Source organism: Centrocercus urophasianus, unplaced genomic scaffold, assembly GCF_019232065.1.
Source record: "Centrocercus urophasianus isolate 14NV4802_14NV808 unplaced genomic scaffold, USGS_Curo_1.0 seq_345, whole genome shotgun sequence".
Taxonomy (NCBI): Eukaryota; Metazoa; Chordata; class Aves; order Galliformes; family Phasianidae; genus Centrocercus; species Centrocercus urophasianus.
The window spans coordinates 1-23,862 of NW_024884917.1; the positions used below are offsets into that span (position 1 = coordinate 1).

Here is a 23,862-nt window from a genome sequence, read left to right on the forward strand (position 1 = left end):
AAAAAAAAAACAAAAAAAAAAAAAAAAAAAAAAAACAAGTTTGAGTTACGGTTGAATGGGACGTGACCACAGCGAGCAGATTGACTTTCTACGACTGGGTGACTAGTCTGGTAGATGAGGGAAGGGCTGTTGATGTAGTCTTCCTAGTCTTCAGCAAAGCCTTTGACACGGTCCCTCACAGGCTTCTTCTGGGGAAACTGGCTGCCCGTGGTCTGAACAGATTTACACTTCTTTGGGTAAGGAACTGGCTAGAGGGCCATGCCCAGCAGGCAGTGGTGAATGGAGTGAAGTCCAGCTGGCGACCCGTTTCAAGTGGTGTCCCCCAGGGGTCGGTACTGGGGCCCATCCTGCTTAATATCTTTATTGATGACCTAGATGAGGGAATTGAGTGTACAAACTGAGTAAGTGTGCAGATGACACCAAGCTGGGAGGTGGTGTTGATCTGCCTGAGGGTAGGGAGGCCCTTCAGAGAGGGATTTAGACAGGCTGGACTGCTGGGCTGAGGTGAACGGGATGAGGTTCAACAAGGCCAAGTGCCAGGTCCTGCACTTTGGGCACAACAACCCCATGCAGCACTGTAGGCTTGGGGGATGAGTGGCTGGATGATTGTGAAGAGGAGAAGGACCTGGGGCTGTTGGTTGACGCTCGGCTGAACATGAGCCGACAGTGTGCTCAGGTGGCCAAGAGGGCCAACGGCATCCTGGCCTGCATTAGAAACAGTGTGGCCAGCAGGAGCAGGGAGGTGATCATCCCCTGTACTCAGCACTGGTGAGGCCGCACCTCGAGTATTGTGTTCAGTTTTGAGCTCTTCACTACAGGAAAGATGTTGAAGTCCTGGAACGTGTCCAGAGAAGGGCAACAAAACTGGTGAGGGGTCTGGAGCACAAACCTTATGAGGAGCGGCTGAGGGAGCTGGGATTGTTCAGTCTGGAGGAGGCTCAGGGGAGACCTCATTGCACTGTACAACTTCCTGAAGGGAGGCTGTGGTGAAGAGGGTTTTGGCCTGTTCTCCCAGGCAACGAGCAGGACACGAGGTAACGGCTGCAAGTTGTACCAGAGGAGGTTTAGGTTGGACATAAGGAAGAACTTCTTCTCTCAGAGGGTGGTCAGGCACTGGAATGGCTGCGCAGAGAGGTGGTGGAGTCACCGTCCCTGGCAGTGTTCAAGAGGTGCCTGGATGACGTGCTGCGTGATATGTTTTAGTGCTAGTGGTGGCAATAGTGATGAGGAGATGGTTGGACTGGATGATTTTATAGGTTGTTTCCAGCCTTATGATTCTATGATTCTATGATCTCCTGCTTAAAGAAAGGCTGAGAGATCTTGGACTCTTCAAGCTGAAGAAAAGAAGATTGAGAGGGGATCTCATCATTGTTTATAAATATCTGAAATGTGGGAGTCAAATGGATGGGGACAGGCTCTTTTTGGTAGTGCCCAATGACAGGACAAGAGACAGTGGACAAAAAGTGCAACACAGAAGTTCTATTCAAAGGCAAGGAAGAACTTATTTACTATGGTGGTGACAGAGCACTGGAACAGTTTGCCCAAAGAAGTTGTGGAGTCTTCTTCTCCAGAGATATTCGAAACCCATCTGGACACTTTCTTATAGTACCTACTGTAGGGAACCTGTTTTACCACGGGGTTGGACTAGATAATCCTCTGAAGTCTCTTCCAACCCCTGTGATTCTGTGATTCTGTGAACATACCATTACTATTACTACCATTTATTACTATTACTACTTGTCATATTTGTGATATCTTGTCTGAGTGTGTAGCATGTTCAGAAACTCAGTTCTTAGTATCTGTAATTTTAGATTATTCTGTGGGGCTTTAATTGAACTCTTATTTGCTCTTTTTTTTTTTGTTTGTTAAAAACTTTCCAGTTTTTTCCATCCCATGTTCCATACTCCTAAACGAAGCTAATGTCAGGCTTGCACAATCTGTTGTTGTGTGTGATCTTCAAGCTACTGTACTCTATCTACCACATACCACAATATACTTGAGTAGTCAAAAGTGTAATGTTATCATAATAGTGATACTATAATTTTGTAACAATACAGTGTCACAGCCTTCTGTCATTTAAAAAGATTTGGAGATTGCAGTGTTAATTCCTTTTAAATTGTTGTGTTTTTTTTCATATTATAGCTCAAAAATATATGGTGATGGTAATGCTGTTCCAAGGATTTTGAAGTTCCTTAAATCTATTGACCTCAAAGAGCCATTGCAAAAGAAATTCTGTTTTCCTCCTGTCAAAGATAATATCTCTCAAGATATAGACCACATTCTAGAGACACAGAGTGCTTTGGCTGTGGACTTAGGTGGAACAAATCTCCGAGTAGCAATTGTCAGTATGAAGGTAAATACTATCCTTCTAGCTATTCTGCAAACTTTTGGGGACTTTGTGGTTCTTTTCCTAGAATGGAGATATGCTTAGGATGCAGAAGACTTGAGGAAAGAAGCAGTATGGTCCTAGTTGCATGCCTTCCGCACAAAGTCGTATGATCTTAGAAGTACAGGGCAAGTTTCTGATTTGTTGGCCTGAGTTCACCATGCAGCTTTTCATTTGTCAGCAAAGAGGGAAGGGTTCCATACCCTGTCTCGTTACTTTCCTGTTGACTTACACAGCTATGTAACAGATGCACAGAACCACTTTTAGTAACAGCCAGTATTTATAAAAGCAGTGTACTCAGAGGAGATGGTGGGTGGTCACAGGACACAGAGTTTTGCATCTCTTCTACCTGGAGAAGAAAAGGTAGTAAGTAATCAAAAAATCTTAGTATCTTCCTACACAGCATCATGATAAGTAGCGGCACCAAACCATACATGGAAAAGCATTCTGTGTAAGACATAACACCACAGAGATGTAAACCACTTGTAGAGAGGCAGGCAAAAAATAAAATACTAATTACGGGCCTGGAAAACAGGGAAAAGTTGAATACACTAGAGTTGTTTAATACAGAGAAAAGTACTGTAGAAAAAAGCCTTCAGATATGTAGAAGCCTTTTCTGTAAGGAGAAAAAATTAGTCCAATATGTGTATGAAGAAATAGCAACAGATTAAAACTACGGAGTGGAAAATTACTTTAAAGGATTTTTTACTATCCAACTTAGCTGTAAATTCAAAAGTTGGAACAGGTTGTTTGGGACAGTATGATGTCTTCATCACAGAAATAGTAGGAACTACTTTTGAAATAGGCTTGAAATTACAGCTTGAAATTAGAGTGTGCATGGAGAGTTAATGGTACCCATGCTTAGAACTTCACCTACCCATTTGTCTGCTAACATGGCACAGTAAGAACCTTTTCTTTGCCTGTGCCATAGAACGGATAAGGATCCATTGTGTGCATAGTTTTGCTTCCTACAGACAGCATATCATGGGTGCTTGCCAACTAACTCAACAAGGTGAAGATAATTAGTTGGTGAAAGGTAATGAAAACTGAAGTCCTAAAAAAAAAAGACAGGCTACCAAAATGGCATCAGTATCAGTCTGGTGTCAGATCACTTGTGAAGGTGTCCTGTAGTGAAACAAGTAAACACGCCCATGATCATCAGCTGATTTCCCAGAATCAGAATTTCAGAATTAGAGAGTATCTACTTGAACTTGGAAGCTTCAAGGTAGGGGCAGTATTGATGTAATTATTATTTAGCTATGGTGTTAAAATTCTTGCAACAATTATTATCAAGGTGATAATGAGAAGACAGTTAAGAATTTTAACTCATTTAAACATCAGTTTTTCTGCTTTAGAAAACAAAGTAACAATGAAAAATAAAAATTCTGAATTCTGCAGCACTTTAAGGATTTGATTAAAGTTTGTGATGAAGTTTTTGGCTTTTATTCTCCGTAGTGTTGGAGAACTACTCCTTCTGTTGCACTGTGTGCTTTCAGATATCTAAATCAGTTAGACATAGTTAGAAAGGAGGACAAAACATTGTCCCTGAAGAAATGGGAAGAACTGTTTAAATAGACCTGTTATTGTTCAGAATGTTTGCTTTCACTTGAAAATATGTGTGGGAGCTAAGGTCTGGAAGAAAACATTTTCAATTATAATTTTTTTTATCAGTCAAACTAATGCCACGATTTCTGCCAACACGAAGATGAAGGTAACTAAATTGGAAAAAATGCTGTGTGTTCTGCAGTGTGTAGTTTGAGGTGGCATTTATGAAAGTTAAAATGTTAGCACATCAGAGCAAAAGATAAATGCTTCATAATAAAATTTACACCACAGTTTTAAGCATTTAACAGCAAGTGGCAGAGATGAAGGTGAGGTTTCCAGGAAGAAAATAGTAGTTTTCAAGAACTCAGGAAGTGCTCCTTTTGAAAGATGCTGTCTTTGGAGGTTTGCTGTGGCTTTGTCTTACAAATAACTTCCTCTGTTTTGCCTTCCCCTCCAAACCAGAAGAGGAAACTAAACATAACATTTAAAATAACAACAGAAAGCACCATTGCTGGTGCTGATGGAGTGAAATGTAATGCTCAAAAATATCAAAGTTCTGGCATTTTCTTAGTTCCTCTGGCAAGAACATGTGAGATGTGTGGCATATAGACTGACTGACTTTGTTATTCCTTTTTCCTTAGTTGTGCAAATACACTGCTGTTCACTTATGCATATTTTTGTACTCACTATATAATACAAAGAACAACTTTGCTAAAGAAAATAGCATCTTCTGCATATTCATAGCTTTGTCCTGCAATATAATCATTACATTAAGGTTAGTTCTTTTGTACCACAGATTCAGATGTGCGTAATTAATTTTTTTACTACCAATACATGACTCACAGGCTTTAAAAATAATCCCTTCCTCCTGCATCCTCCCTCCCACATACATCAGATGTCACAGTAGATGTACTCCAGAAATATTTCCAGTGACTCAGAGTCATAACCACTTAGAAGAAAGGTTATTTCTGAAAAGATAGTAAGTTGTATGTTAAAATTTGAAGCACTTCTCTCTGGCTGGTATAGCAACAAGATGCTAGCTACTGCTAGCAACACCATTCAAATTTCCATGCAGTCAGATTAGAAGCATCTCATTCTTAAGTGCAGTGGATTTTTTTTTTTTTTTTTTTTAGCACTTATTTTTAATTTTCTTAATACTTAAGAATTGAGCTGAAGAGTACTGCTGTGTCACAGTTTATTACTAACAACAGTTCCAGCACATTTCCTTATCCAATTCACATGTTCCATCTGTATTTTATTTCAGCTAGGGAAAATTGAAGCAGAATGTAAGGCCTAAGGTACAGAATTTAAAGCCTTCCTCTTGCAAGTTTGTCCCCCAGAGTCCTCAGGAATCAGAGGACAATCTGTTCTGTAGCACCAAAGATGTATTAAAAAAAAATATATATATATGTATCTTTCACTTTTTAAGTTGACCTGTATTGAAATTAAAGAGAAATTTCATTAGAAAGTAAATTTCTGTGGAGAACGTTTATGGTTTTTATTTTCTAGGGTGAAATAGTTAAGAAGTATACCCAGCTCAACCCTAAAACTTACGAAGACAGACTAGATCTGATTCTAAAGATGTGTGTAGAAGCTGCATCGGAGGCAGTAAATCTGAACTGCAGAATTTTGGGAGTGGGTAAGTTAGTGAATACTTTTCTGTCTTTTCATCTGAGAGTTCAACGTGTAACGAAATGTTACTGACTAATGTAAAGCACTTCTTTCAAACTGATCCTGTGTGTTTTGAACTCTTACACTTCATTCCTACCACATCTGAAAAAATTAACTTTTTATGAAAACAGGAAGCTGACTATAAATACTAAAATTGCTCTAGCCTGTAACAGCCAGGAACGTAATCTGCTGAGTTTTAACAGTGCCCAAGTCATAACCTCTAGCACAGTTAAGCTTACAGTAAAGGCTCCCATGTTACTGAAATAAAATGGCTGTTTGTACTTATTATATGGTTTCTGTACTTCTGAATTTGAATGGCACATTGTAAAAGTTCTCTGACTTAAACATATATGAAGTCCATGGTACACAGAAGTGGATTGTGAAATTCCCTGCAGAATCTTTGTATTGAAACAGGTCTTGAAACAACCTCAGCTGAGCTCAGTTTGCTTTGTTACCTGTAAGCCTTTCTTTATGGCCAGGGTTGGTTGTGCTGTAGAAGTCTCAGTCACACTGGGGCAGAACAAAAAGGCTACAATCTTGTATCAGTTTTGCAGCTAACAGAAACAAAGGCAACATTCTTAATTCATTTCCATTTTGCTTACACTGTAGTAGAGTCATAGAATGGTTTAATTTGTGGGAGACCCTTAAAAACTATCCATAGGCAGGGATATTGCACACTAGTTTGGATTGCCCAAAGTACCCTACCCAACCTGGCCTTGAACATTCCCAGGGATGGGGCATCCACTGCTTCTTTCGGGAACCTGTTCCAGTGTCTCACCGCCCTCATCATGGAATTTTTCTTCCTTACATTCAATTTAAGTCTCTTGTTGTTCAGTTTTAAACCATTGTCCTTTTTCCAGTCAGTGTATGATCTGGTAGAAAGTCTTGCAGTCTTTATTATAAGTTACCTATGTACATTGAAAGTCTTGTCTTCTCCAAGTGTTTTCTCCAAATTTTTCTCTTCTCCAAACATTTCTTTTCTCCAACCACAACTCTCTCAGTCTGCCTTCATGGGAGATGTTCTTCAGCTCTCTGTGATCATTTTTGTGGCCCTCCTCTGGATGCAATATAACAGGTGCATGTTTTTCTTGTGCTGGGGACTGAGAACTGGAGACATTACTCTGTGAGAGGTCTCATGGGAGCAAAGCAGAGTGGGATAGTAATCTCCTTCAATGTGCTGGGCATACTTCTTTATGCAGGCAGGATACAGTTGTGTCTTCCGTCCATTAGCACCCCCAAATCCTTCTCTACAGGGCTGATTTGATCTATTCATCCCCCAGTCTGTACTGACCTTGGGGATTACCCCAGCTCAGATGCAGAACTTTACACTTGGCCTTGTTTAACAGACCCACTCCTCAAGCCAGATAACATCCCTTCAGTCTAGCATATCAAAGTTATTCTGAACTTTGAAAGTTTATTATTTTTGAAACAGTGTTAAGCACAGAGTCAGTAAGAAGTGTCAGTTTTGCACTTTGCATCTTTCAGACTACCTGTTGCATAGTACCCATGACTTAACCTCCCAGACTAGTTTACTGTGCCCAGATGCTCAGTCTTGAAAGCCTCACACTTCTTGTAGAAGTGGTCGCAAACTCTGCATTAATAGGTATCCCAAATGTCTAAGAACTTTTTATCATCGCCTAGGTGAATTAGGATAATGGTGTTACAAGAACCAATATACAGTGTTATTATGTGAAGAAAAAGCTTTCCTTTTATTTGTTTAATTGTGTCAGAATTACATTCCTATTTACTTGGCAGCCCACTTTCTTTGACTTTCAGTGACTGACTGTTACTGTTTGGTTGCTCTTGAAGGAAAAATTTTGCTACAGAATAAGATACATTTCTTACCTGGTTATTTTGTTTTTGCTAACTGATACTTGTCTCATTCAGTGTTGCAGTTTGAATCAGACTGTTATTTGAAATTAAGATTTCTTTTGTAATTTCTATGGGAATAACTAATTTGCTAAATTATCATTATTTCCTCAAGGCTAAAAATCGTAAACTCATAATGTCAAATCATAATCTCTTCTGTCCTGCAAATACTTAGAAGGACTAGACTTGATCCTAGAGCCACTGTCAGTACTACTGATTAGTTATCATAGGTAATGGTAAAAGTAAAGGCATGTTTTAACAAGTTCTTGCTGAGTTAGCATGGAAAGCTTTTTTTTTTGGTAGGATTTTCTGACTATCTTTAGATAAACTAGAGAATTACATAGTGTCTGCTCTAGAATGATGACTAAAATATCCAAACTGTGGTGTCTAGACCCAGATATCTCTATTATTGAGTGGCTTCTCAGAGGTCCTGAAAGAGTCCATCAGCTTTAGAATCCTCTTCAGCTAGAGAAAACTGGTTAATGGTAACAATTCTCTTTACATGTCAATAGTAGCAATAACACTGGCAATAATACATGGAATTTTTTACCTTACCACTTTGCTTCAACACTAATAGGAGAAATAATACTTCTCAATGCACAGAGAAAAACTAATTTTTACTTATGGTCCTAAAGAGACTTAGTTCTGCTTTTTCTCTCCTGTACTTCTGGGACTTAGGTATTTCCACAGGTGGACGGGTAAACCCTCGAGAAGGAATTGTGCTTCACTCCACAAAACTTATTCAGGAGTGGAGCTCTGTAGATCTCAGAACCCCAATATCTGATGCTCTGCACTTGCCAGTCTGGGTGGACAACGATGGAAACTGTGCTGCTCTAGCAGAAAGGAAATTTGGTCATGGAAAAGGAATAGAAAATTTTGTAACACTCATCACTGGTACAGGTGAGTATGTTATAGTTCAGTGAAAAGTGAAGTTGAAACACCAGAATACTCAGAGGCTCATCTGGTTTTAAAAGCATAAACACCTGATAAGCACCTGTAAGGCTCTGATATATTAACTTCTTAAACCACAAATCCTTGTGCCACTATATCTTTGTTTGTATGTTTGTACTTTTATTTAGGTGAATGATATGATACCCTTTGCATGGTACATCTTTCTTGACAAATGTAAATTATGCTGTTGCTGACAAGACATTTTCTTGAAATAAGCAAAATTTGATCAATTTTACCTGGAGTAATTTTAGTTTGTTCAGATCTACATCTTAATTAATTCTCTTCTGTCTGCAGAAATACAAGATCAGAGTATATATGTAGAATAGCTAGATAAGAAAACTGAGTAAGACAGATAGTATCTCAAGTGCAGATGTAGACTTTTCTTCCTAAGCATACAGTCCTTTTGACCATTTACCACAACATTTACAGTATTCTTTATGACTAGTTATTCTAAACAGCTGTTGAAATACAGTATTAAAACCTCTGAAAATAAAAAAATTTAAGGCCACTTCTGGTGTCATCTTTGAGGAAAAAAGCATGATCCACAAGCTTAAGAGATCTGTTACAGTAGTCCTGTGTCATCCACAGATTTTAAATAAGATTGGTGTTTGAAGACTGCATTTTACTTTTTTTTACTATTGGCTGGTTTTGTATCTTTGCAGGAATTGGAGGTGGAATCATACATCAACATGAATTGATCCATGGCAGTTCTTTCTGTGCTGCTGAGCTTGGGCATATTGTAGTATCTTTAGATGGACCAGAGTGCCTATGTGGTAGCCAAGGATGTATAGAAGCGTATGCCTCTGGAATAGCATTACAGAGAGAAGCTAAGAAACTGCATGACGGTATCTATGGTTTTATTTTTGAAAACATTTAAATGATTCCTAAATTGCAGTATAGTTTAAAAAAAAAAAAAATTCAAAGGAGACATTGAAAAAAAGACCTGCCACCAGGAGGAGACAATAGCAGGTATGCAGGCAACTGGCTAGAAGGTCTTGTGTATAGGCAGTGGAGGAGCTGCAACAGCCTGTATTAGTACCAAACAATTCTTTTTCAGATATGGTAATATGCAGTCATGCCATATTTAGAACCTCTGGCTTCAAAATTGCAATAAACATGTAGCAGAGTTCAGTTTCTTCTTTTTAATGATGTGGTAGGTTTTGCAACTTCACAGGCATTTTGTGAGCAGTTGAGTTTCACAGGCATCATCTTTCAGCAACAGCTTCTCACTCTGTTGACTGAGTTTGATAACATTTATATTTGATTTTATGAAGGTTTTGGTGCAGGTAATCATATTAGTGAATTACTTTGTTTGAATTTGATGCTCTCCTTCTACAAGCAGTTCTCTGAACTGTGATCACTAAATTCAGAGCAGAGCCGATAGCTCAAATTTCAGTCTTCAGAATGTAAGTAGAGACATAGAAAAATTAATTGCTGTTTATTCCATTTCTTAAGTTAACACATCACCGTTTTTATCTCTTGGCTTTCTCTCCTCCCCTCCAAACAGAGGATCTGCTTTTAGTAGAAGGAATGTCAATGAAGAATGAAGAGGTTGTTAGTGCTGCACATCTCATTCAAGCAGCTAAACTTGGAAACACAAAGGCAGAAAGCATTCTCAGAACAGGTAAGAAGATAGCCAAAGGTGGAAAAACCCTCCCATGATTAGATTTGTGGGGATACAGATATGGTAATGCACTCTAACACTACAAACACAACTCCAATGTACATTTGAGGACCTCTATCTGTATAATTTCTACCTGTAATGAAATGTTAAACGCAAGTGTTGGAGGAAGTGTGAGCAGAAGGTATATTGAAGATTTTCTGTTCTAATAAATAAGATTAAAAGTTCCTGAAAAGATCAGTTTGGTCTTAAATGAAAAAAAGAAGTGAGGTCTCAAGGTCTTCATATTGAAGAATTTGGGAAAAGACATCTTACTGTATGCAAGTGAATGTCTAGTCTGAGCAAGCAGAGGCAATTTGCCTATCATTTTACATGGGATAATTTACTATTTTTCTAGCTTGAAACATATAGTCATAGAATCATGATCAAGGTTGGTAAAGATCTCTAAGATCATCCAGTCCAACCGTCCACCTATCACCAATATTTCCCTCAAAACCAAGTCCCTCAGTGCCACATCTAAGCATTTCTTGAACACCTCCAGGACAGTGATTTCACCACCTCCTTGGGCAGCCCATTCCAGCTCCTGACTGCTCTCTTGGAGAAGTATTTCCTAACATCCAACCTGAATCTTGCCTGGAAGAACTTGAGGCCATTCCCTCTCATCTTATTACTAGTTACATGGGAGAAGAGGCTGACCCCCACGTCACCACAACCTTCCTTCAGGCAGTTGTAGAGAGCAATAAGGTCAATCCTGAGCCTCCTCATCTCCAGACTGAACAATCCCAGCTTCCTCAGCCACTTTCCATAAGACCTGTATTCCAGACCCCTCACAGCTTTGTTACCCTTCTCTGGACGTGCTCCAGGGCCTCAGTGTCTTTCTTGCAGTGAGGAGCCCAAAACTGAACACAGTACTTGAGCCATGGCCTCACCAGGACTGAGTACAGAGGGCCGATCACTTACTGGCTGCACTATTTCTGATAGAAGCCAGGATGCCATTGGCCTTTCTTCATACATAACCTGGTAGCACTGAGAAGTTAGAATGCTTAATGCTTTGCTGTTTTCTTCTAGAGTACAAGTGTGGTAATACACAGCTTGATCTTTCACATCCATATTATTGAATAATGCACTACTGCACTTCTTTTTTTCCTTTTAAAGGAAAGATTAATACAGTCTGATAACATAAGTTCAAAACTTGTAACACTCTTCTGAATACTGAGTTATTTGCTGCTGTCAGATCTATTTCAAAAAATTGTGTTTGCACTGCTTTGAGTATTCCATGTAATTTCATTTATTTTTTTCAGCTGGTACAGCATTAGGACTTGGAGTTGTGAACATTCTGCACACCATGAACCCCTCCCTTGTGATCCTTTCTGGAGTTCTAGCCAGCCACTATATTAATGCTGTCAAAGATGTGATACATCGACAGGCTCTGTCATCTGTTAAAACTGTGGATGTGGTGGTCTCAAATCTAGCAGACCCTGCTCTTCTTGGAGCTGCTAGCCTGGTACTGGATTATACTACCCGTAGAATATACTAGGTGCCTGGAAGAATTACAGAAATGAACTATTCATATTCCTTATGGGTGGAGGGAATACTTTGCCCAAAATCTTTTTTTGACCAGAGCAGCTACAGAATCAGAGTAATGATGTTCTAAATAGTTAGTGACTACTTCGACATTTCCTAATTGAGGTATTAGCTTTTTGTAGTTTTTCTAAATTTCATCAAAATTCGTAGGAACTATTGTGCAATTCTGTTGATTTTAATCACCTCAAAGCCCAGATGTTGCTTAAAGTGTAGCTGAATTATTTATGAGCGTATCTTGATGTAAGGTAGGGAATATGTGTATTGTGTCAAATTATAGCTAATACTTGGGGATCCAGTTCTCATTTTTCACCTTTGTGAAATGAGAAGTCTACAATGTGACCAGCTTTTCGATTTACAGGTTTCCACCCACACAGTAAATAGGATACAATCACCAACAGCAGGTGTTAGTTTCTGTAAGTGGAAACAACAGGAGGTGCCTCCGCAAACAAAGCTCTATTTAGAAGTGGTTTGTGAAGGACTTGGAGGATACAGTTATTTATTACATCGCCATTAGAGGGCAGAGTCCCATTTTAGTAGCTTTGCATATGAAGGAGAAAGACAGTTGTCTCGTGAGCTTGCAGGCTGCAAGAGCAGTCCAAACAAACTGACAAGTGTAGCAGTGTTCACCTTTGTGTTCTGGCTACAGCCCGCAGTAAGTATTTTTATTTTTGAGGTTGAATTTCATTTTAATGGGTATTCTCGAGGGACTTAGTCTACCACTTTGTCTCCCAAATTAGCAGAGGGGACTTTATTCTTCAGTGGCCAGTTATCTGACAGGCAGTAACATGGTATATATAAGCATAAAGACTGCCTTTTGAGAAATCTCATTCACTGCAGAGTGACTTAGCGCATCTCCTCAGCAGTGCTGGGGATGCAGGTGAAGTGTCAGTGATGTCCTGCATTTACCATCATCTCATAGGATGGAAAGTTAAATCTGAGCCTCGTCCTCACATTTATTAGCCTTGGAGCAGCTAACCTTAAAGGCTTGCCTTATTAAAAAACAGTTTATATGACACTCTGGAAATTTTTACAGCAAACATTCTGAGAGAGAGAGAGGGCTTTTCTGGGACCTGCATAGAGGCCGAAGATCACACAGTGTACTGTGTACATTTAAGGAAGGCAGGTTTCTTTAGCTTTAAGTCTTTATTTGATACATAGTTCTGTCTCTATTGATCTGCTTTTTGGCATGCTTTCAAGATACTGTAATACTGACAATTACTTGACACAAGAAGAAACTTAAAAACAGGACAATGTAAGTGGTCAGCTATCCCAGAAAGAAGACAGCAGCCAGAGAAACAATCTTGTATCCTGGCATTTAATGAATCATCTACTCCATAGTAAGGATATACTGGCTCTTAACCTTTGCTAAGTTGCATCAGGCTTAATGTGTTCCTTTTCATTAGTGCCTGGATTTAGTTGATGGGTCCCTTCACTAACTAGACTAGACTAGACTAACTTCAGTAACTTCAGTACTAGAGCAGTAGCTCCATGAGAAGGTCAAGGAGTCTGTTTTGATCTACAGTGACAACAGCTCAGGGTGGGGATAATAGTATTGAGGTTCTAGCAGAGAGAATACCTATCGTTTGACCTTTCCATCCCCCCAGCATCACAAGGACTGTTTGATAAAAAGTGGGACCAGGTTTTGCTCTCCAGACTTCCCAATGCTGTTTCCCTTTTGACATCTCAGATAAAATTTCTCCTTAGCAGCTGAAGGGAGATGGCAGGCACTGACAAAATATGAAAGATGTTTAAACATTTCAAAACATTTGATAAAATAAAGCAAAAGTCTATTTTCTTTAAGAAAACAATTATTAAAATGTTTTTGAAGTTGTTTTTTTCTGGCAACTGGACAAAACCAGCTGCAAAGGGGCAAGTGGTGCAGAAGAAGTCCTTGGTTTTCCTGAGACAGTTGTCAGTTTATAAAATTAAAAAGATGTTCATATTTAAAAGTGTGACTTTTGTTTGCTTTTTCTGTTATTTCTTCCTCCCCTGTTCAGAATCCTGTCACACCTCAGACACTTCTTTGTGAACCAAAGGTTTCATGGACACTACTCTTAGTCCTAGCCAGTGCCAGGGGAGAATATCTACAGTGCCATGCTGTGTGATTAGTATATGTTGACCCTGTGCACTTTAAAGCACCCCACTCCTTGAAAGTCATGAGCCCTACTGACAGCAAAGCGGCCTTTATATCCATTTCTGGGAGGGCAGAAAGGCAATAGCTGGATTTCCTTTTTCCAGCTATCTTCAGCATTTTCAGACTGTAAAGAAATGTGAGACTTACACAATCGTGCCTTCCCGTTACTGTACTGGAACCATCTGCTAAAGCCACCTGTTGGAGGAGATGGAAGTCTGTTTTTACGATGTGCCTTGTAAGTGCACGTGGTATCACAACTGTGCTGAAGTTTTAACAAGGTTGCCAAGCATGCCACAGTCAACTCTCTGAGCAGAATGGCATATGGCTCTGAGGAGCATTCCAGGAGACCCCTTGGGACACGCATTTTTTATCATCAGTATTAACATGCACTAGCAGTACCTGAAATTGCATAGTGCCAAAAAGCTGGAAAGTAATTTCAACTGATGCAGGCTCAGTGCTGTACCTTACAATTAATGTAATCACTACAAGACTTCTGTGTGTCCACATGCTGCATTGCTCCATCTGGTAGGAAAACTAGTCCACTGCTGATTGCCTGCTGATCTCTGCTGATGTTTTGCAAGCAGCATAGCTACTCAGCACTGCAACAATGTCTGGAATGTCTTTTTAGTCTCCTGAGCAACAAGCGTAGTTATTCTGTAATTATTCTGTCTTTGATCTGCTGTCCAGAGAGTGAAAATCAACAAATGCCACAGTCTTCTGGAGGTCCTTCCATTTAAATGGTCAAAAATTGGGATGCAGAACCAGTAGAAATATTGTTAACGGTGTATTGCAGAAACAAATCATATTGCACAGTGAAAGTCACCTGCCTCAGTGAAATCTGATTACCGTGCCTCTCTCAAATGCAGTGGAGAGTATACAGGCATTAATGAGGGGAAAATGCTGGAACTGTACAGCCCTCAGGGAAGTCCAAGTAACTTCAGAAAATTGCTCATCAAAGGCACACTAAAACCCTTGCTTTGGCAGCTGAAATGTCCTTGCTAATGTCATGCATTTAGTACAGCTGTGTTTTAGTCTGGCACCCAGCTGTGTTTGCTTTGTAGGCTGAAAGCAGATACCTCGCACTATGAGTATGTAAGTAAGTGTTTTAAAAACAGCTAAAGATGCTCATGAGGTTCTGAAGAAGACACAGAAAGCCAAAGTCCATGGATTAAGTTTGCACAAGCAACTGTAGCACTTTTGGGTTGGTCCATCAGCTAATTCACACAAAGCACGAAACACATACTTTGCTCTTTGGAAACAGAATGATGCCCAAAACACTGACTGTATGGTACACTCCAGTTTGGTGTAAAATCATACTAAGTTTACATTTTCCAGAATGAGCAAGGCAACAAGGACATGGGTAATGCAGCCAATTTTCTGCTACTCTCATAACCGAGGGAAGCTTTTGTGTGCACAGCCTTCCTCCTGGTCCCATACAGGTATCAGCAGTACTGTAAGCAAACCAAAGATCATTATGAATCTTTAACTTTTAGCTGAAGAGGATCTTGTTTGAGAGCTCACATTTTTTTTTTTGTTTAAAAAGAGATAGTACCTCCCCACACAATCAGGCTTTGCTTTTACAATCAGGCCACCATTGCTACAACTCCTAATTTAAACGTACTGTCCCATACCCGGTCACAGCACAAAGGCCTCCATTGAGAACCTTTCACAATGAAGATCAGCAGACTGCCCAGGCTTGCACAGACTACACCCAATGCCAACATGCTGCTGCAGCATCACTGCTCTGCAGAGGAACAAGCTTGCCCATGTGACAGGTACCACCAGATGAATCCTCTTGTCAACCCCAACAGACAATCCCTTGTCCCTTCTCAAATACTTGCCAGCAAACTATGTGTTCTCTTCTTGACCAGCCGCAAAAAAAAAAAAAAAAAAAAAAGTGGTTCATGCCTAATGGCAACTTTCACTTGTGTTCCACTGGCTAAGAGGTTCCTCTCAGAGGCAGAAAGATGCAGGGCAGTACTCAGGTTCCTATCTCTAATGAACTCGTGGCCTTGACACCACCCCCCTTCAGCTCTACATACGCTCATCACCATTTCAGGCCAGTATGGTCTGTCTGCCACCTGACCACAGGCTAAATGAAGCCAGTCATATTCCAGGATGTATTCAGTAAAGTCTACAGCTTCTCTCAATGCTGCTGGTGTGCATACAGCTGGAATTTTGTTTAAAAGATGGGAATTGTCCATGTTTTTTGAGATTCCATTGATAGTTTTCTTCAGCCCCATTACTGCTACGGAAATAAACAGTGGTGGGAAGAGGACTGAGTCTGGTCAGCTAGGCTAGACCCAGTGCAAAAGTGTCATGCCAAGTCACAGAACAGTGGCAGATGCTCACCAGAAAGGAGTCTGTTCTGAAGCACAGACAAGGAGTTAGTTTCACCCAGAGAAAGTTAACTGCCTTTTTGCTCTGTTGAATATGGCGTAAGTAACAAAAACAATTTTCAGACAGCATGAGTACAGTATGAGTATACTACAACACACTGACTACTTACAGGCACCTCAGTGCAAGAGAAAACACAGACACATTGGTGCACTGAGGTGACAAACAACTTAGAGCACCTCTCCTACAGTGCTGAGACTGTTAAGTCCGGAGAAGTGGAGGTTCCCACTTATCAGGGATTTTATCAGTGTGTATGAATAGCTGGAGGGACAGCATAAAGAAGATGCAGTCAGGCTCTTTTTAGAAACGCCCGGTGCCAGGACAGGGCACAATGCATGTAAACTGGCACACAGAAAGCTTCCTCTGTACTCCATGTTAGTCTGCATAAGGAATCCTCCCCAAACTAAGCTAGGCTTTCAGCTCATGCACACAAGATTAAGAAATCCTACACATTAGCTAAGCTACTATATCAACCAGAGCAAAGCTGGAATCTGATCTGAATGCTGGCATCTGAGGCAGCCTCCACACCAAAGGGCTCCGCATGTGAAACTGGTATTGAATAATTACATGGCAAAACAGATATCCCAACAAGCAGATGGATGTCAGAGTTTGTAACTACTCAATGCCCTTGTGGTATTTTTTGTACCTAAAACCTATAGCCGGAGTGAGTTTGTCACCTAGCAGAAAACTATCAACAAGGTAGCGTCCTTGGTTCAAACAGAACTAAGATAAGCTCCTTAACAGGCCTGGTGCTCCAGTTTCCCAAAGCTTCTGCCTTGTGTAATAAATTGGATAAGGAAGCAGTTCTAACTAAAGCTCTGAAGAGCTTTAAGGAAGCTTACAGAGAGACAAGCAGGACAGCCTCTGAGAAACTAGAGATACTTCTGGCTAGTCATTCACTAGCACAGAGAAACATTTGATTTAAACACTCCCTGTGAAAAGAGTGCAGGAGAGCTTCTGAATTCATCCAGAGTCAACACATTTTGCAGTTTAACACATCTTTAATATCAGTAACGCTGGAAGTGACTTCTCAGTGCAAATAGCACAGACTACAGTTCAGGAGGTTCTCTCATTTAAAACAAAGACATGAGGAAGAACATGCAATGAAACAGTGATCAGCTCTAGATACATCATGTTTGGTCCAACAAAAACATAGAAACAATTAATCCAATTACAGCAAACATAGCTTCTCTGAGTAAGGTTAAGATATTGCATTTGTAGTGTTTCCATTGTGCCTTTCTTCAGCGAACCAGCGGAGCCTGCTTGAGTGAGATGAGGACTGAACGCATGCGGGACACATCTTTAGCCTGCTTACTAGACTTGGGATTAAAGTCACAGAGCTGAGCCACGCGTTCCCACTCAGTGCCTGGAAAAACGTCTTCTGCATCACTCACAAAGGCTTCTTCAGCTGCCCTGAAAGCAATGCAATGGACCTTGTGTTAATGCCCAACATAAGGCACTCCTTCCCACTTACAGGATGCAGTTCCTTTCAGCACGTTTCATAAGAAATGTGACCTGACAGCTGCTTGTGAACATCATGGCTACTTAAGCTCCCACTGCCCCAGCCCTGGAGATGGAAATAGGTTGCAGTAGTATGCTATGCACAAGCAGTGCAAAAGATTGCTGTGTAAAATGTTGGAATACAGGTGTTTGGTTTTAAGAGTAGTCACTGAGTCTTTGCCTACAGGAGTCACCAAACTCCCAGAAGGTAAGGTACTCCTGTGCAGACATTTTATTTATGGAAAAATGCCCAGGTCTTAAATATTTAAGCTTCTGTCACTTGATGGCTTGCTTTGGACACTTGCCAACCAGAAATTTACAGTTCCCTGCAAGCATGTCTTAGAATAGATTCCATTTGAGGATTTAAATCAGTCCCAAGGCCTTCAGGCCATCATAAAACTATCTGCCGATGTTTCCCAATGCTGTATGGAAGCAGCATTAATCACAAGGAACATAAGTAATGAATTCCATGCCTGTGGGTGCTGTAGTCTAAAGCACATCTTGGCAGATAGGATGACTCATCTAAAGTCAGCTAGCAGGATAAACATGTTTCCCCTCTTCTTACCCTAAGGATACTCTAAGGAAGCTTTATACAATATGTACAGGTTAGCACCAGGGGCTTCCCAGCAGTATCCTTTTGGCATTTCTGTGCTACCAACAGCATTGCTTCAATGCACGTGTAACAATCCAGTATCATTTACTGGAACTCTGGGGCCCTGGTAGCTGCCTGAGTAAAAGAGCAGTAAGCATTGAGAGATCAAACCAAATCCATCTACTCCAACAAGCAGTACAGAAAAAGCAGTGAGGATGACTCCCCCATGAGGGTTCAGCACTGTTCACAGGGATGATAAGGTTACAGACACCACTGAAGACAAGGATCACTACAACACTGCTACTTTATGTGACATGACACTTTTAACGGGCAGTGAAGGTTTTTTACTTAACTGTTCTAGGCTGTAGCAAGGATGATTTATGTTTGTGCTTAAAGGTGAAGAGAAGAAAAGAAACGAGAGAAAGTTTAAGTCAGATATAGAAAATGAGAATGAGTTTAATGCAGATGGTCAGCTGGCTCAACATGCACTAGCAGTTTGGCCTACATTCAGGAAGCATGCTGCCAATTTTATTCTGCAGCACTTGCACTGCACATTTGCTACAGGAAAAGAAGGATTTTATTGGAAAAAATCTAAGTTAACTCCAGGAAACTTCAGAACAAAGTCAAACACCACCTGTAAATCCATCATTTCACAAGTCTTGCTTTACATCCATCTACAGTTAGGTAATGAATTCCACACTTGACCTTCAGTATAAATGCACTCAAAGACAAACCATGGTTCACCAGTACACCTTCTAAAGGTGTCACCTTAGAATCTGTGACATGGCCATCTTTCAATTCAAGTCTACAAATTAAGGGAAGAAATTAAAATACATGAACAAGCCAATGAACCTTGCAACCCTTTTGCCCCACAGAAACTAGCATAATTACTGGGGCTTGAAAATCCTGGCTGTCTTCTCACTGATCTGTGAGGCTGGCAATACATCTGCACATATGTGCTCTTTCACCAGCAGTTACTAGCTTTCTAGTACCATCATCTTGTTTTTTCCACATGTTCTCTAATAGCATCCTAAATTCTATAGGCACCTCTTCTCCTCTGATTTAAGCATGCAACTTCTTCCCCTTGCACTATATGTGAACCTCATTTTAATCTTTTTCTGATTATTTAGTCAAATGGAACAGACCAGGAACACAGTGCCTATGACAAAACATGCTGTTACACTTTATACTTCACCATGGAAGTGATTGGAACTAAACACAGCACCCACATGAGACTCCATCTGACTGTAACCCATACATGCATCAAAGCACCTTGTTGTATTGGCCTGGAAGATCAGTAAACTGAAGCCCAATGTATTACAGGGTACTGAATCACTGACAAAATTCCAGTGGCATGTATTCTACATAATTTAAGTGTGCTGGGTATGATCATCACAGGAAAACAGCACTTAATGCTGCAGATCAGAGTCAGGACAAAAAACAGGCTACTATTCTACTTTTTTTATTATTATTATTCTACTATTATACTGGCTGAAATATTTGGCAGAAGACATCTTCAGACATTCAGCACTATTTCAGACCCTCCTCATTTACCTAGCTGACTAGCAAACAGAATTAGTAGTTAAGCAACATACACATAACCAATCACGTCAGCGAAGGGCTGTTTGTAGAAACCTTCATCTGCCACCCTAGGTAGCAAATAGTCCAACAGGCAGGCAAGCAGGCAGGAGAAAAGAGATAAAGATGAGAAGTACAGAACACAACCGAAGGCAGTTTTAAAAAGCAAGTTTAACTAGTATCACCTACACTCACTGAAACAGGGAAGCAGCTGCCACACAGAACATACCAATTAAGCTGCTAACTCAAGGGGGAACACAAAAACTCTCCTATCATAGAAAATTAGGACTACCTAGTTTAGGGCTAGTCCCAGTGTTGGCATGACATCATCTCCAGATACCAGAGACTACTTGAAGTAGAGAGATCTCACCAGGTTGGTGAGAATGCTGAACATCCCCTCAGATAAACACTTGACTTTTCTGACAACAGCTCTTTTTAAATTGACCTTACTCCAGAATGCACACCCTGATCTCAAACCACTGGCCAAGACAAAGTTAAAGAGGTAATAAGCTCTTGCCACCGCTTGTAACAGCTATCTTGTTTTCAGCCCAACAGAAAGACTGTGTCTGAGGGAATGAAAGCGTCAAATCCATAGTTCTGTAGGAAGTATAAAGTCTCCTTTTGTCATTCAGTAAGTAAAGTCTACTTAAGACTACTTATGATAAACCAGCTCTTCAGATAGGAAAAATGGCATTTCAAAAATCATTTCAATTTGAAGTCTACAGATTCCCAAAGTTTAAAGCAGCCCCAATGATTACCTGAAGAAAATGACACTGGCAGACTTAGGTCAGAAGTGAAGTCCTAAGCGTTATTAAGTCAGCATTATCATATTTACCTTTATGTAGCCAGAAGTCAAAGTTCTGCATGGAACTCATAAGGAAATGTAAGAATTTACTAGATTGTGCCTAGGTCACTTGTTTCTGCTCCACAGCCCATAAGAGCCAATTCAAACATGATGAATTTAATGAGTTAAATAGTCACTCACAGAACTCTGCTTATTTCTCATAAACTTCCACAAGAAGCAGCCAAAGGTTTTAAGATATCTAATGAAATAATCTGCTTTGGAGTAACTAGGAGACCACTTCCAAGTTTCTGAGAGCTGGCAAGTAAGACTGCTAGCTGCAAGGTAATTAGCCACTGAAGAGCTGTGCAGCTAGGTACATACAGAGAAGTGAGCAGACTGAACAGTTCTGTCCAAATTCAAGCTTTGTATTAAAGAAAGCTTCTGGAATGGCTTGTTATTTCAGTGTTCCCATTTGGACATTTAAGCTAGCCTCTAAAGAAACTCAGACTAGTGTACAACTGGACACTCATCTCTTAACAGGATAGTTAGGGGGCTGAAGGACTAGCGACTTAGGATATAGTAAACATCCTACTCTTCTCTCCTTTGCCTAATTACTTCCACAGCCAGCAATATAGCTCTTCAGATGGCTGGAGAAATCTTACCTGTTGCTAGCTTTTGTTTTCTGGAGCTTTTCATCTTGTCTGGCATACCACTCCTCCAACTCCTTTATGGCTTTCTCCTTCCATTCTGCTTCCTGTTTTCTTGAGTTAGCATCTAAAGATTCAAGAATTGATTTATCAGTCATGTTTATTCCAATCGGATTTCATTAACATTTCAACTGATAGTTCAGGGTGTACTCTAGTGCAAATTATTACTTAATCCACTCAAATATGGTTTATGAGGTTCTCTGATTTAGGCCATGAGAACTCTAATGCCCTCAACATTCAGAAGATTAGCTAAACAGAATGTCCCTGTACAGCACTGAGACAGTCTAGTTCAATTTAGTCTAAGCATATGTAGACTAATTATAATACAGTCAGTCTGCTAGCCTGCAAACCATTCTAAAACACTGCCACTTTGCTACGGCTGTTCTAGAATAAAGCTCAGTAAACTCTCTACATTAGACAAATTAAGGGAATGTGATACTCAGTCTGCCTTTACACCCAACTCACAGTTCAGGATAAGCTCATCTGTTGTAACTAGCATAAAAGAGGAACAACAGACTCAGCTCTGTCTGGAATCATATGTTCAGAAGGCTGTCCTAATGGTCTCAAAGTAAGGCCTCCTCGTTAGTGAAACTGGAAAGTACACCAGTTTAGAGTTGTCCACAGGTAGGTGTGGCTGCCTTTGATAGCTGAATTTAGTTACTACTTGGTTATTTAATTTCACTATGACAAAACGACAAGTGGCCTCAGCAATCTTAAAATGAGCAATCTCCTTCCTTGAAGAAAAGTGCTGGCAGTTGTATCTACTCATTCTTTTCTGCTGATAAAAGCTGTTCATTTTCTGCTACAGAACTGAGGAACTCACTCGTAAGTTAAACAGGCCACTTCAGTAGTGTAGGAAGAAAGTTCAGAGAACCACTTGCTTCCTAACTCCTACACCAATATTAAAAGTTTGCTTACTAGAAGTTTTACCCTGTAGGCTGGCTGCTCAAGCAGCAAGTTGAACTCCAGAAAGCTAGAGGCCATTGTTTGAAAAGCTCTCCTGCTTAAGAAACTGCCACTTCTGAGTTTCAACCAAGAATACCACTACAACAAACAGTCTCCTTACCAAGCTGCTCAAGGCGCTCCTTTTGCTCCTCTCTCCACTTACGAATGCTCTCTGGTTCTGACTGCAGTCGATCTACTTGTGATATGGCAGCATAGCAGTCTGTTGGACCATTGCTTTCCTTGGGGAGAAAGAAATGTCATTTAAACATTAAAACTGTACATTTCAGTAAATACCTGCAAGCTACAAAAAGTAGAGATTTGAACTGAGCATGTGATATTCTTCTGATGCTATACCACATTCATACCACATGATGAAAAATCTCTGGCTATAAAGGGCAGCACAATTGATGTAAACTAATATGAAAGTTGCCTCTAGCAACTGGGGATCAAACAAATTCAAGCTAACCGGGAATTCAAACTGTGTCAGAGGTCTAAGACCAAAGAAAGAATAAGACCATTCACAGAATCTCAGCTGTAGGCCTACAAACCCCCCAGCTAATATCACATTAAATATTTGCAACAAAAGTATATTTTTGGAGGGTTTTTTTTTTTGTGCACAGGAGATTGAAGTATTCTCTATAATTTGCATTTGTCTGCTTCAGAGAAATTTGCAAGCCTCAACAGAAGTTGGCTTCTAACATCGGTTAGAGGTATTACAGAATTGGGACTACTGTAAGCTGCTTAGAACACAAGATGCTTTTTTTTTTTTTTGCTTAAATTTTAAAAGGTATGCTAGCACTTGCAGTTTATCATACAACGTTTCAAAGACTTGCAGTGCACAGGGTTATTAATACATTAGACTTTCAAAGACAAGTGCATTGCCACAGAGCATTCTCCACGTCCAACCCTTTCCAGTGATTCACTATGCCCTTAACAGACTAAATACCTCATCAAGTGGAAGCTCTATCAAACAAAGCAGCTATTGGAATCATAAACAATCAAGGTATTTCATTTGCCTTTTATTGTATAACTGAAAACCAATAACAAGCAGTTTTCCCAAGAACCTCACAGCAAGAGTGAGGATATAAAAACAATAGCAGTGAAAGCAATTTGTTTCTGTCCATCTCAGTGTTCACTAATGTCTGTGGAAAAGTAGCTTATATGTTGCTCCCTTTTAAGTATTTATCTAAACAGGGCTCTCCAAAGAACTCTCTCAACAATCAGCAATGCCTTAGCAAAACAGGTATTAAATTCAGCTATACCACAACAATTGTATGAGCATGCTCTGTTTCTCCCTGACACACACAAAACATTGTCTGTAATACAACAAACACGCTTTCATAATGTGAATGAGCCACATGCCAGTAATTTAATGTCATGCAACTTTACATCACTAACAAATATATTTTCAGTCAATTTGTTCCTTGTAAGACCAATTTTGATAAGACGACATGAGTTATCATTAAAGAGTAAGCAACTTGACTCCGAAGTAGATAATCAGAACATGTTCCATTTGGTTTATTAGCCTGTATCAAGTATATGCTAAATCATACCATAGAACCATAGAACCATAGAACCATAGAACCATAGAACCATAG

At 40.1% G+C, this 23,862-nt stretch overlaps 2 protein-coding genes across 2 annotated transcripts in view; one reads left to right on the forward strand and one right to left on the reverse strand.

The window, feature by feature from the left end:
- Nucleotides 1-2,084: 2,084 nt before the first annotated feature.
- Nucleotides 2,085-13,579, forward strand: LOC122166947 (bifunctional UDP-N-acetylglucosamine 2-epimerase/N-acetylmannosamine kinase-like; the record flags this gene model as incomplete). Its single annotated transcript, XM_042831084.1, has 6 exons — nt 2,085-2,353; nt 5,441-5,570; nt 8,150-8,371; nt 9,085-9,267; nt 9,930-10,046; nt 11,345-13,579. Coding segments are annotated over 6 exons (1,157 nt in total), but the record flags the coding sequence as incomplete, so codon positions are not given.
- Nucleotides 13,580-17,139: 3,560 nt separating this feature from the next.
- Nucleotides 17,140-23,862, reverse strand: part of CLTA (clathrin light chain A) — a 15,392-nt gene continuing 8,669 nt past the window's right edge. Inside the window, exons 3-5 of the mRNA XM_042831086.1 lie at nt 22,386-22,503; nt 21,275-21,386; nt 17,140-17,571 (exon numbers count right to left, since the gene is read on the reverse strand). Of these exons, the coding sequence (XP_042687020.1) occupies nt 17,400-17,571; nt 21,275-21,386; nt 22,386-22,503 (402 nt within the window). The 3' untranslated portion in view covers nt 17,140-17,399. The remainder of the gene's footprint in view (nt 17,572-21,274; nt 21,387-22,385; nt 22,504-23,862) is intronic.